Source organism: Protopterus annectens, chromosome 7.part0 (genome assembly GCF_019279795.1).
Source record: "Protopterus annectens isolate FY-2018-M chromosome 7.part0, PAN1.0, whole genome shotgun sequence".
NCBI lineage: Eukaryota > Metazoa > Chordata > Ceratodontiformes > Protopteridae > Protopterus > Protopterus annectens.
The window spans coordinates 1,147,378,697-1,147,390,801 of NC_056739.1; the positions used below are offsets into that span (position 1 = coordinate 1,147,378,697).

A 12,105-nucleotide genomic window follows, 5' to 3' on the forward strand; every position below is an offset into this window, starting at 1 on the left:
AGTCTTTCAGTTAACGCTTAATGTTAAAATGACAGTTGATGTAATTCTAGGTCATAATTCTGAACTAGACCATAAAGATGCTCCTTGAATATATAGATGTCCTTGAACCACAGCAATGGGTGATTCCTCCATGCTGTCTCCATTTTAAAGAAACCATAACAAGAACATTAAAGATGCAGGACAAGGTATTATCACCTCCATGCAAGGCAGGCCGAATATAGTTTCAGTTTGTCTGAATGCCCACCTGCCAAAACAGCCTCAAAAACTGTAGAGAATTTCCCAAGCAGCGTAAAAAAAAATCTTCCTCAGGAAAAACAGATCCACATACTGGACCTCCAGAGTAAAAAAAAATAAATACTGTATTCCCCATAAGGTCTGGGGTAATGTACAAATAATCACCTTGGTCACATGTCCATGTATTCTGGCTATTGATCAGTAACATATAAAATGAGAAGGCAAGGGTCAAGTTAGCAGAGATATTTTCTAGGTTGTCTACTACCAGCATAACTGTTCTTTCTGCTTCTAGTCAGGCTAATGTCTAAGCTAAGATTACTACTTTTTCTGTTACATTGTTAAAACACTAATGTTAAGAATCTCTGAATGTTTTTGTAATAAAATCTCATTTTCACGTGGTCCAAGCTGGTGTTTTCACAGCTTCGTCTTTGTTTCATTTTATGATTCCAAGTTTTTATTGATGAAGTCTACACTATCTTGTGATAAACTGTTATGTGTCTACACATACACACATACGCTCTCTCTTTTTATGTGCTGTCCTCTTCACTCTTTTTTTAATCATTCTCTTGTGCCACACACTCTGCCCTTTATATCAGGTGCTACAGTCTGTGCTCAGAAATGTCTTTACCCTGTGCAAACCACATCTCAGCTTAAAAACTGAAACAAAAGATTTTTCTACATCTTTTTGCACTCGTTTGAATCCCAGTTCATACCTGCACACCCCACCCCACACCATACCATATCTGGTAAATGAAGCCTTCCACTGCATGTCCCCTTGACAAGGGAATAAAAAGGGGTTTAGGTCCCTGTATTTGAAGCACTCAAGGATAATGATTCATCTCTTTTGGTCAGGACCTTAATACACTCTTCCAAATAAAACTTAATTTCTCCCTAAAATAACAGTAATTATTATATTGAAGAGAAAGGTATGGAATCTTGGATTGTTTCATTCCTGGTGCCTCTTCTGAAGGATGCCACTTTACATCCTTACAACTTGGAATCCATCAGACACAGGTTCATCAGCTGTCTACAAATCAGATTTTAAAGGTAAGCTCCAGTGGTACTTCATTCTTTGCATGCATTCCATGGCAGGCATGCATGAACTCTTCTGTGCAAACATCAGTCCCAAGGACTCTTATCACCTTGCTGTTGTCCTTCTAGAGAAAGAAACTTCTTAACCAGTATGACAAGATGGAGATGTACTGTACTATGTTTTAATCATTTAATTTCTCCTAATTCAATTCTACCCTGGTGACTGAGAAACTGTCACAATTTCATAATTCTTCTGTAAAGAGTTCTCTTTAAGACATGAATTACAGATTGCATAGTGTAGTTCCTTGCTGACCAAAGTAATTTTTGACTGTGGTGATGCTGTAGCAAGGGTTGCAACCTCAGGTATGTGTGCACTAAATGGTGTGGTTCAGGACATTCTTCTTTTTGGCTAACCTCTTTTAAGTCATTCTCCTTGATGTATTTTGATGGGGCTGTCCTCTTTATTGAAGTATTCCAGCTGGTCATTAAGAAAGCTCAAATGAGAGCATAGCACATTGTAAGGAATAGAATTTATATGTAGTGCCCATCTCCCGCAAGCTGATTCTTGTTGTTTGACTAGTTCACATAATTTACTAAGAAGAAGAGACTTCTTGTTACTAGAGAAAGCAGTCAAAGATCCAAAGTACCAAATGGTCTTGTTTCCCCAGTGTCTCTCCCTGTTATGTCTCTCTTAGAAGACAACGTTGGGGTCTCTGTAGTGATCATAACCTGCCAGAACTGCCAATGGGGCAACTTTTCTAAGACTGCCGCGGCTGGGAGAGCCATCACCTGGGGCAGATGGGATTTGAGCATGGTCTGAGGTCTTTGGCTCCTGTAAACATAAGCTTCACTTGTGGATCATTTGGTCTATGCAAACTCTTGAAGCACCCATGTCTATATTCCTCAGAGGCCAGTAGAACATGTTTCTGCTACAGAAAGATTTTGTTAGTCCTGTTTAATCTGAACTCTGAAGTAAATGTACTCTAATTTTCATTGTCAGTGACTTTAAACAGAACTTTCAGAGACCATTCCTTGGATGCTGCCTTTCTACATGGTTATGCTTCTTCTGCTGTTATAAGAAGACTGAACATTACCTATTGGCAGTTTATTATTTGAGAATAACAATGTAAACTTTTTGGGGTGATGTTTTGCAAAACACTAGTGAAACATTTATCAGAACTCATGCTGATGAAGAAAGAGATCATGCCTAATGTCACCTGCAATTAAAGTTACAAAGCTAGAATCGTTGTGGGGGAGGGAGCTTGCTTGCACCCTCCCACCCGTCATGTCTCAAACTATACAAACTCTGACACGGCACAACAGTGGGGGTAATATTGGATTTCCTTGACCTGCATTGTTCCTCAGTTTTACTATGTAACATGCACAGGTTTTTACAGGGATTTGTTGTCAAACACAAGCCAGTTCCCTTTTCAACAAAACCCAGTCAACAAACTGCTTGTCTTCCATTTCTTCACTTTGCCTGCCTTATGTCAGCACCACTATTGTTTGGATTATAATTTACAGCTACTAAGTGAAGAGTTACAAGAAGATGGGCCTTTGGTGAGAGGACTAGCCTTAGGTAAAATGGAGCCTTAGAAAAATGGGCCCATGGCACTCCCACCTGCCCAACTTTCTCACTTCAGGTCCCCCCATCATGGCTTTCCAACATCATCTCGACAGATTACTTATTTCATTATTTTTATTTTCACACAATCTTACCATTCATGCTTTTCTACCATCCATTTAACAAAAGCTAACTGGCCATGTCTGCACTGTTATAATTCTGGATCAAATAATTGAATTAGGAAGGGTTCTGTAGACTGCAAGGCCTCCAGAATCCATAGGATTCTAGATGCTCTAACCTGCATTTTAGTCTTTTTTTTCTAATCTTAATTTACACAAGTGGAGTAAGGTTATGAGCTGTTAACTATGTTGTAGCTGTTTGAAGTTTATTAAGCTGTTATATGTTACATCCTTTCACAGGTATAGTGTTTGTCCCCTGATTCTTGATAATTCACTGAATTATTTTATAGTCAGTATAGCTTTATGTTTTCTTTATTAGTCTGTCTAATCAGTAGCACTTTTCAACACTGTTGAGACCCTTGTGTAAAATCTAACAGTTTTGCAGATTCTTATTGTATGCCAAGTTATGCACCAGTGCCTTGATATCTTAAACCACAAATGCTTCAATGATGCCGGCATAGTAGAACAGATAAACAGCCTGTAGCACAGTATGACACAGTAACAGACTGCTTTACAATTTTTAATTTTATTACAGATAATGTAACCAAACTGTTTGACAATAGCATCTATATTGAAGAGTTACTCTGTTTATAGATACTCGTAAGGAAGGACCGTCATTGCTGCTGGTTTTAAAATGGGGAGGAGAGCTTACCCCTGCTGGGAGAGTACAGGCAGAGGAACTTGGACGTGCATTTCGCTGCATGTACCCTGGAGGGCAAGGTAAGCAATTTTATTAGTTCATATGTTAACATTCAGCATCTGCAACAAACTGCTAGTTATGTTCATGTGTCAGTTTGAGATAATGTTGAAAAAGTGTTAACAGAATGCTTTACTTGTCTTCTTTTAGGATCCACTTACATTAAAATTTACAACATCGTATAATACTGTCAGTCAGACTTTTTTTGAAAGAATTCAGTCTTTATTTATTGTATGCAATAGTACATGGCTTATGTATGTGTCATTCTTAGTGTTTGATTTCATTTGATGTATTGTATAAAGTATCCCTTTGTTTGAATTTGAATACTTGCTGTAGAGTTCAGTGATCCAAATACAAGGAAAAAGTATTTGATTTTATATGTCATATTATTTTGCATACTTTATGCTTCAGTACATATTAATATAGACTATACTGACACAACTTAGAGTGAGTTAGTAAAACTGTAGGCAGACAGACTGCTTATTTGCATTGTCAGAAATGCTTAATGATAGCAGTTAATTAAGTGACAGATTATAGATTCAAACCTGTGCCTTCAAGTTCAAAACTGATTGCCCTGTATTGCATCCTTTGTTGAGTAATAGGATGTGTCCAATATACTGAGCTACTAATTAGTGGGAATTAAGAAAGTAGTACCATCAGGTATCCTTTAATTCTTACTGCAAACATTGTGAATGAAAATGTTTTTATTGTTGCTGAACTCCTCTTTTACTAGATGGTAACGAGCCTGGCTGTGAATCTCCCATTGCCTGTGGTAAGCAGCTCGTATGCTAGTGTCTGCATATTAGGGAGGTCTATTAATATGTGTTCCTACCTCCGTTAGTAAACATTTCCAGTATAACATGTTTCCACACTTAACTGTTGCTGGGTGATCTATCTATGACTCAGAACTTAAATGGGTGTTTTCCTTTTTTGTCTGAAGAATTGGACTTGGAATGCCTTTTAACATTTCAGGTGTGCCCCTTGCGGACTGCTTGCCTGCCTGTCGCAGTCATGCATGTAATGCCTGGTGAGTGTTTATTATTCTTAACCATTAACTTCCTTGCAAGTAAGTCATCTTTGTAAAATGTGAAATACATTCTTAGTTTGGAGTAGTGATGATGTCACTGAACTCTCGTGGCTTCTCTTTTGACTGTTTTGTGCTTTGTAACAGAAAATACAAGCTTCAAGATATGTTGTTCATCGAGGTACAGAGCAGTAGTCATTAGGGACAAGGATCCTGTACAGTGTTTGGACTTATAGGGGTTGTTCAGGGGAACACTAGGTGTTAGGATAGAGACAGGTCTGAACATTCTTTCTTTCTTTTTTTACTTGGGTCTTTGTCATGTCAGTGATTAGAATGTTCCGACATGCTAATGAATACTGCCACTTGTTCTTTTGCCTTGTCACCCCCCCCCCCCCACATCACCCCTGCTTGGCTTCAGTGTTTTCTGTTGGTTTGTTTTAGATATTGAATGTATACAGAAGTTCTACAGTGATGACTCTCACTTTAGCCGTTGTATCCACTTGTGCCTGAACCACTTGGTAGAAGTCTGCAAACTCTGATGGTGATTTAATTCCATAGTTAGCATTGTAGGTAATGCTTAGAAATCTGTTTGTGCCAAGACATAGTATACAGAATGATACATGAATTGTATGAAATTCAGTGTCTTCACCAGATTGCTGTTGTTTTTATATCTGAAGGAAAACATTGATGTCATAAGGATTTTGGCAAAGTCCTAATCCTAACTCTTTTTACATGATTAGATATAAAGCTCCAACTCCAGCAGTCCATGATTCAGTAACAGTAACTGTTTCTTTGCTATGCCTCCAAAGTTCTTGATCATCAGCACATTGCCAGGACTGAGGCTTGTCTAATTTCAAAATGGTTTTGTCATAAGCATTATAGGTAATGTAGTTACACTCTCATTGTCAGTAAAGTGCAAAATGTAACCTTCCGGTTGACTTCTTCATCAGTAGCAACTCCTGACCAAAGGAGAGGTGATATCCAGGCACTTTTCACAATACTTTTGGCATATACTAACAAGGCTTACTACAGCTGTCCAGCAGAAGTGTTTGTACTCCCATTTATCTGCAAAGATCTGTGTGGTCTTGTGCGATAAGTAACTTACAGATTGATTGATCGCTGCTGCAGTAGCCTTAGTTATATGGGTCATATCCTACCAAGGATAAAACAGCTGGCCAGCTTCCAAAGCTTCAAACCATCAGGCTGCTTGAACTGAGTTGATGTAAAGACAAATTTAGGTGCCAAACCCTTCAGAGCTTTAGTGCCACTGAAGAGTACACCCCTATAAGACTTTTCAAGGATCGACGGTCAGATTGGTGCTGTTACTTTGCTGGGAAGGTAAGTTTTGTTTAAGGAAGAAAATCCATTTTCTTGATATTGTTTGCTTTTTATTACTTTCCTCTTCAGAAAAGTTATTTTATAGCTAAGAATTTATTTTTTATGGACTGTCATGAGACTGCATCATAGTTTTAAACAGGAGAGCTGTTTTTCCTAGCAGTTTTAAAGTTGTTTAAAGTAATTGATAACAATTTTTTTCTCTGTAAAAATTGTATTTATTTTACTTTTTGTGGCCGGCAAAGTGCTTTTTACTGTAATTTTGTGTGAAATAAGTGACTTTTAAAGACTTGTAGTTTTTACTGGCATTTGAAGCTCGTTTTTCCTGGGAAAGAGGTACCATTTTTTGTTGGATCATGGAACAGACTACCAGTGCCAAGGGCGGTCCTTCTTCCAGCCACAAAAAGAGAAAATTAAGCAAACAGCCGTTGTCATCTCAGCAGGCTAGCAGTTTGTCTCAGCCATAGGTGGGTGACTCTGCTATGACCATAGATTGTGCCTCAGACCACTCATCTTTTACCCCCAGATTCTTCTAATGTAGCACCTACAGCCACTATGGACTGGGGGTTAGCCATGTTTTCTGTACCTGTTGGGAGTCCTACTAGTGGTCAACAGAGAGGCACTCTTGTCAGTCCTGTGATAGGTAACAGAGAAGGCTTCCCTGTTGTGTCAGAATGCTGTGCCCATCTCAGGGGATGCTGCTGCTGCCACTAGTAACATGGTCAGCCCAATTTTTCCTGTCAAAAAGAAAAAGAAAACTAAGCATGTGTAAACTTCTCCACAAATTTCCTTGAACAGGAGTAGTTTACTGGATTTAGCTGAGGGTTTAATTCAGGCTGTTGATTTCTGTTAAGTGAAAGTGGGATACTTCCTTTCCTGGAGAGATTTAAGATTCTGACTCTAAACAGGAAGATGATGGGACAGATGCACTGTTTACTCCTCAAATTTCTCATTCAAACTCCGAGGAAAGCTTAGTTTCTGATTGTCCCAGTGGGAGTTCCCCTTTCTTTGAGACTATTGTTAGAATGTGCCAGAATTTTCCTGGAAGGACACTGAGGATTCTCAATCCCCCAGAAGATACTCAAGAGTTGTTACAGAAGAATTTCCAGCACCTATATCCATTCTTCATGTTCTGTCTGCTTTAAAGGATGTGTGTGTTACTGCCTGCAATTTTCCTGATAGTCAGTCAGCTGCCCCTAAAAAGGCAGATAGGATGCATAAAGTTCCGCAGTACACTACTGCCAAAGCTGAACCAGCAGCTATAGCTTTAGTTGATCCCACTGCTGCTAAACACTTAGTTAATTACAGTCCAAGTGTTTCTGATAAAGATGAGAAAATTATTGATAATTACGGGAAACAAAATGTATACTTCTGCAGTTTTGATTTTCAGAATTTTGGATTTTAAGGCTCATGTACTAAATTCATACCTCTGAAATGTCCAGATTTTCACATAATGTACACATTTTTGGCTCATATTTTTTGTCTATTCCTCATAAAATTTGAGGTTTTCTGGAAAATCCCTGGGATGAGTTGAGGAATTACGTCACTCAGTAATGACGTATATTTGTGTTTCAGACCTCAAATCCTTCAGAAAATGTATGGTTAAAACAAACCCTGTTACTCTATCATCTTTCTAAGTTTATAAGAGCAATATTTAAAATATGTCCCTATTTTTGGCCCTTTGTTCCCACCATTTTTTTCTGGCTTTGTCCAGATTTCTTGCACTAAGAGGTTGAGAGGTATGATTAAAGTTTTACCTAATTGTGAAAATATAAGGAATGTTTTATCTGCAGTTTCTTCTTGTGAGGAAGAATCTACTTTACATAATTTGATTTCTTCTGTTGCACAGGCCACTACTCATTGTTTGCGATGTGTGTATTTGACTCTTTTGATACTTCTTCCAGAGCTATGGCCATTGGTAATGCTTTGAGGAGGTTTGCATGGCTACATTTTCAGAACCTCTCAGCTGATGTTAGAAATGAGATTTTAAGTACCCCTTTGAATAGATATTTAGTTTTTGGCCACTCTGTTGCAGAGCTGATCAAAACGTGTGGTCAAAGGGGTTACCTGATCCAGGGAATCTGAGATTTTTCAGCCCTCCTTTCCTAAATTTTCTAAGAGATTCTATTTTTTGATTGTATTTGTCTGGATGGTTGTTAGTTTCAGTTGTGGTGCGGAGCTCTGTTCTGGGGGTGGATTAGGTGGGGTGGAGATAGGTTGTTGAATTCATTTGCAATGTTCCTGCTGGTTTCAGATGCAAAAGAATTTGGGGTGCATTTTCTGCCTGATTTTAGGAGTTTGTTTAATTTCTGCCAAAATCTTTTTTCTGGTTTGTGAATAAGTTTTTTTTATCATAACAAATGTGTGCCTTTATGCAGTTTTTGAGGCACCAGTGTCTGTCTAGGTAGGACTGGGTCCTAGTCCTAGTTTTGTGCCATTGTTTCCAGGCTTTGTCTGTGTCTGTCTCTCATGAGTTGTTTAGTTTGATGGGTTAGCCAAGGGGCAAAATTTATTTTCAATTTTTTTATGTCTCAGTGGGACTTCTTGGTTTGGTATGATTAAGAAGGAGGTAATTGAAATGACAAATAGCTTCATCTAGTGGCAGATAATTGAGGGGTTCCCAGTCACATTGTTTGTGTTTCATTAAATATGGATCTATCAAAATTAGTTTCTCACAGAGTTGAATTATAGTGATTTTGGTGACTTGTGGTATTCTGTGTTGATATATGGTAGGTGGGGTAATGATTGCTAAGAGAGTCAGGGATGGTGCTTACTAGCTTAATTTTTTCAGGGATGGAGGAGAGTATGCAGTCTAGTGTGGACTTTGTTTTGGATACTTGATACTGGAAAAACTCACCCAGACTCTGCCACAACATTTTGTGAGGCAAAGTTTAGTTTGCTTTTGCTTTCTTGTATTTTGCATTACTTTATTGCCTTCTTTTATTTTGTATATTGTAATTTGTTTTCTTTACACTGTGTTTTACTTATATTCTGCTTTTAATTGCATATTTAAACTAGGAAAGATACCACAGGTCTGTCTGTTGTGAGTCACACAGAAATTAAGTTGTCACACAATCCAAATCAGTCATATATGGAGCTTCTACTTCTAAGCCTATAAGGCAAGCCACCACACAATCCAATATTCTGGTCATTGGAGACTCCATTGTAAGATACACTGATGTCCCTCTCACCAGGGTGAGTAAGGAGAATAACACTCAGTTGCTTATCAGGGACTAGGATCTGCAAAATTACGCATGTCATTGGACCACAAGTAACGGCATGACTCAGTCATTGTCCATGTGGGTGTAAATGGCTTGAAACATACTGCCCTAGACTATATGAACAGAAAGATCATGGAGCTCTCAAAATATGCATTCCAGGCTAGTATGAGCCTAGCTCTGAGCAGCATTTTACCTCCTCCAAGGATGATGTCACAATATGAACAAAGGATGGTTTAGTTTCTGGTGTCATTCTAAGGAGGTACAGTATTTGGCAGCATGGAAGGAGATGGTCAACAGACCTTGCTGCTTTGCCAGAGACTGTCTGCACCTCTCCCCTCTAGGCCTTCAAATATTAGCTAAGAAATTTTCTTCCCCCATAGTGCCTTTTTTCAGGCAACGCCAAACTGAAAGTACTTCCAACATAGTAAATCAAAACCAAGAAAATCTAAAGCTATTACTGCTCAGTGCTAGGACTCTAAACAAAAAACTTCACTCCCTAGAAGCTCTCTTCATCCTAGAGAATGCTGATGTCTGTGCAGTCACTGAGACATGGTTTAAAGCTGCGGAGGGCACACTGAAAGTGCAAGTTTATTATAATGCCTTCCTCACATTTAGACCAGCTACTACACAGACAGGGACTAAAAGGTGGAGGTGTCTCGATTTACATAAAAAATAAATTGATAAGGCCAGACCACAAAATGGTTTCCTTTGAAGGAAAAATAAAACCTGGGTCACCAGCTAACCCCAGAGCATTCAGGAACCTACTCTAAGGCTAACTTACTGCTATTAAGTGATAACCTGGCAAAATTTCAAGCCCCCATTAACCCTAAGAACACTGCTGCCTATGCAGAACTGTTCACAAGAACCCTATATAAGCATTTTAATAACTGCATAGAAGCAGCTGTATCCACTAGGAAGAAGTACAGAACTAACTCAAAAAACAAGCCACCCTGGTGGAATCACAAAATCATTAGGCTGTATAGCAGAAGGAAGAAAATCCTGGCAAAAATTAGGAGGTGCAGCACCCAGCAGGATAAAAGCACTCTCATCAAACTAAACAAACAACTCAGAGGACAATTAAAGTCTGCCAAAGTCCAGTCTGAGGTAAATTTGTCCTCCCAGGCCAAAAACAACCACAAGGCATTCTTTAGCTATGTCCACAACCTCAAAGGCAATACACAACTGTGTGCAGAGCTCATTGTAAATTGAACCACCTATTCTGAGCAAGAAGATATAGCAAACCTACTGGCCAACAAATTCAGCTCCAAATTTACTCCTCCCTTCCCCTCAGCCTTCTCTCAGGAAATACCATCAAATATAACTACCCCTGCTATCACTAGGGAACAGGCCCTAGTGATCTTTCTATGGCTAAGAACACTGCATCAGTGGCCCAGACAATATCCCAGGGTGCCTTCTAAATAGCATGAGAGATGACATAACAGGCCATCTGGAATTGCTATTTTAACTGTAGCCTCCAAGCAGGCTTCATGCCTCATGAATGGAGAACTGCAACCATCATCCCTCTGCACAAAGATGGGCCATCTACAGCCCCTAGAAACTACAGATCCCTAAGTCTCACTAGTTTTGCATGCAAAACCATGGAAAGAATTGTCATAGAAATGATCAATAGTGATATAGTAAACCTCTAGACACTGGACCCAACTCAATTTAGTTTAGTCACTGGCAAGTCATGCCTACTCACCATGTTGGACTTCTTTGAGAAGGTCACCAAAACAATGCAAAACAATGGATGAAGGCAAAGTGGTTCATACTGCCTCCCTTGTCCTGGACAAGGCATTTGACACAGTACCCCACTGTATTTTTATACCAGGTGTGGACATTTATTTTTTGTTGTTCCTAGCATTGTCCTTTCAGGGCTCAGCCTGTCTCTCTCTGTTGACAGAAAAGCTCTGAAGGGCTTGGCACATAAACTTGTCATTTAGTCAACTCAGCTTGAGCTGCCTGGCAATTTGAGGGTGTGGAATGTGCCCTGAAGCTTTGGAAGCTGACCAGCTTTTGTATCACTGGCAAGATATAACCCATATAGCTAAGGCTACTGCAGCAGTGATCATTTGAACACTTACTGTTATGGTAAGGTTACTTACACAAGTGTACTATCCGTATTATTCGGGTGGACCACTAAATTAATTGCTGTCTGTCTCTGCTGTATCCACACCAGTGACTGAATCAACTATTTTTCAAGGGTGACTGCAGGTGTCTCAGACTTGACTACCCTCTAGGACTACCTATGACATGCTGGTTCTCCTAGACAGTCCCACCATGGACAGCAATTACAATGGACTGGTGGGTTTCATCTGTGGTCAAAGACAGCAACAAATGTCTTTATCCTTTCCCAGAAAAAGAATGTGCTGATGGGGTACGCATTGTTCATAGCACTCTCGAAACAAATCCAGCCTGTGCTCAAAAAAGAAACAGATGTTGAACATGCTCTCTTCTTTGGTTTGAAAGGAATTGGAGGCTTCTGTGCATTATTATTATTATTATTATTATTATTATTATTATTATTATTATTATTATTATTATTATTGCACTAACCTCAACAAGCACATTGAATACATTACATTTTGGATGCTACTTTAGTTAACTTTTGCTGAATTCAGTTTCAGTATAAAGTGTTGCTCTTCGGTCTCTCTCTTCTGTGTCCAAAGTGTTTATAATGGTATTATTTATTGTTATATAGATCTGCAGGAGGTTGTATAGGTCTTGCTGGGGGAGAAGCATTTTCTTTCCCTTTGCCTGTATAACTGGCTTCCTCTACCCCCAGCAAGCAACTTCTAAATGATGATCCTAGCTGTAGG

General features: G+C 39.1%; 1 protein-coding gene across 2 annotated transcripts in view; it reads left to right on the top strand.

Moving 5' to 3' along the window:
• LOC122806915 (inositol hexakisphosphate and diphosphoinositol-pentakisphosphate kinase 2-like) overlaps positions 1–12,105 on the top strand; it is a 1,544,141-nt gene that overhangs the window by 840,089 nt on the left and 691,947 nt on the right. For both annotated transcript variants that reach the window (XM_044077730.1, XM_044077729.1), the window contains one exon: positions 3,604–3,729. In XM_044077730.1, coding sequence (XP_043933665.1) covers positions 3,604–3,729 — 126 coding nt within the window. The remainder of the gene's footprint in view (positions 1–3,603; positions 3,730–12,105) is intronic.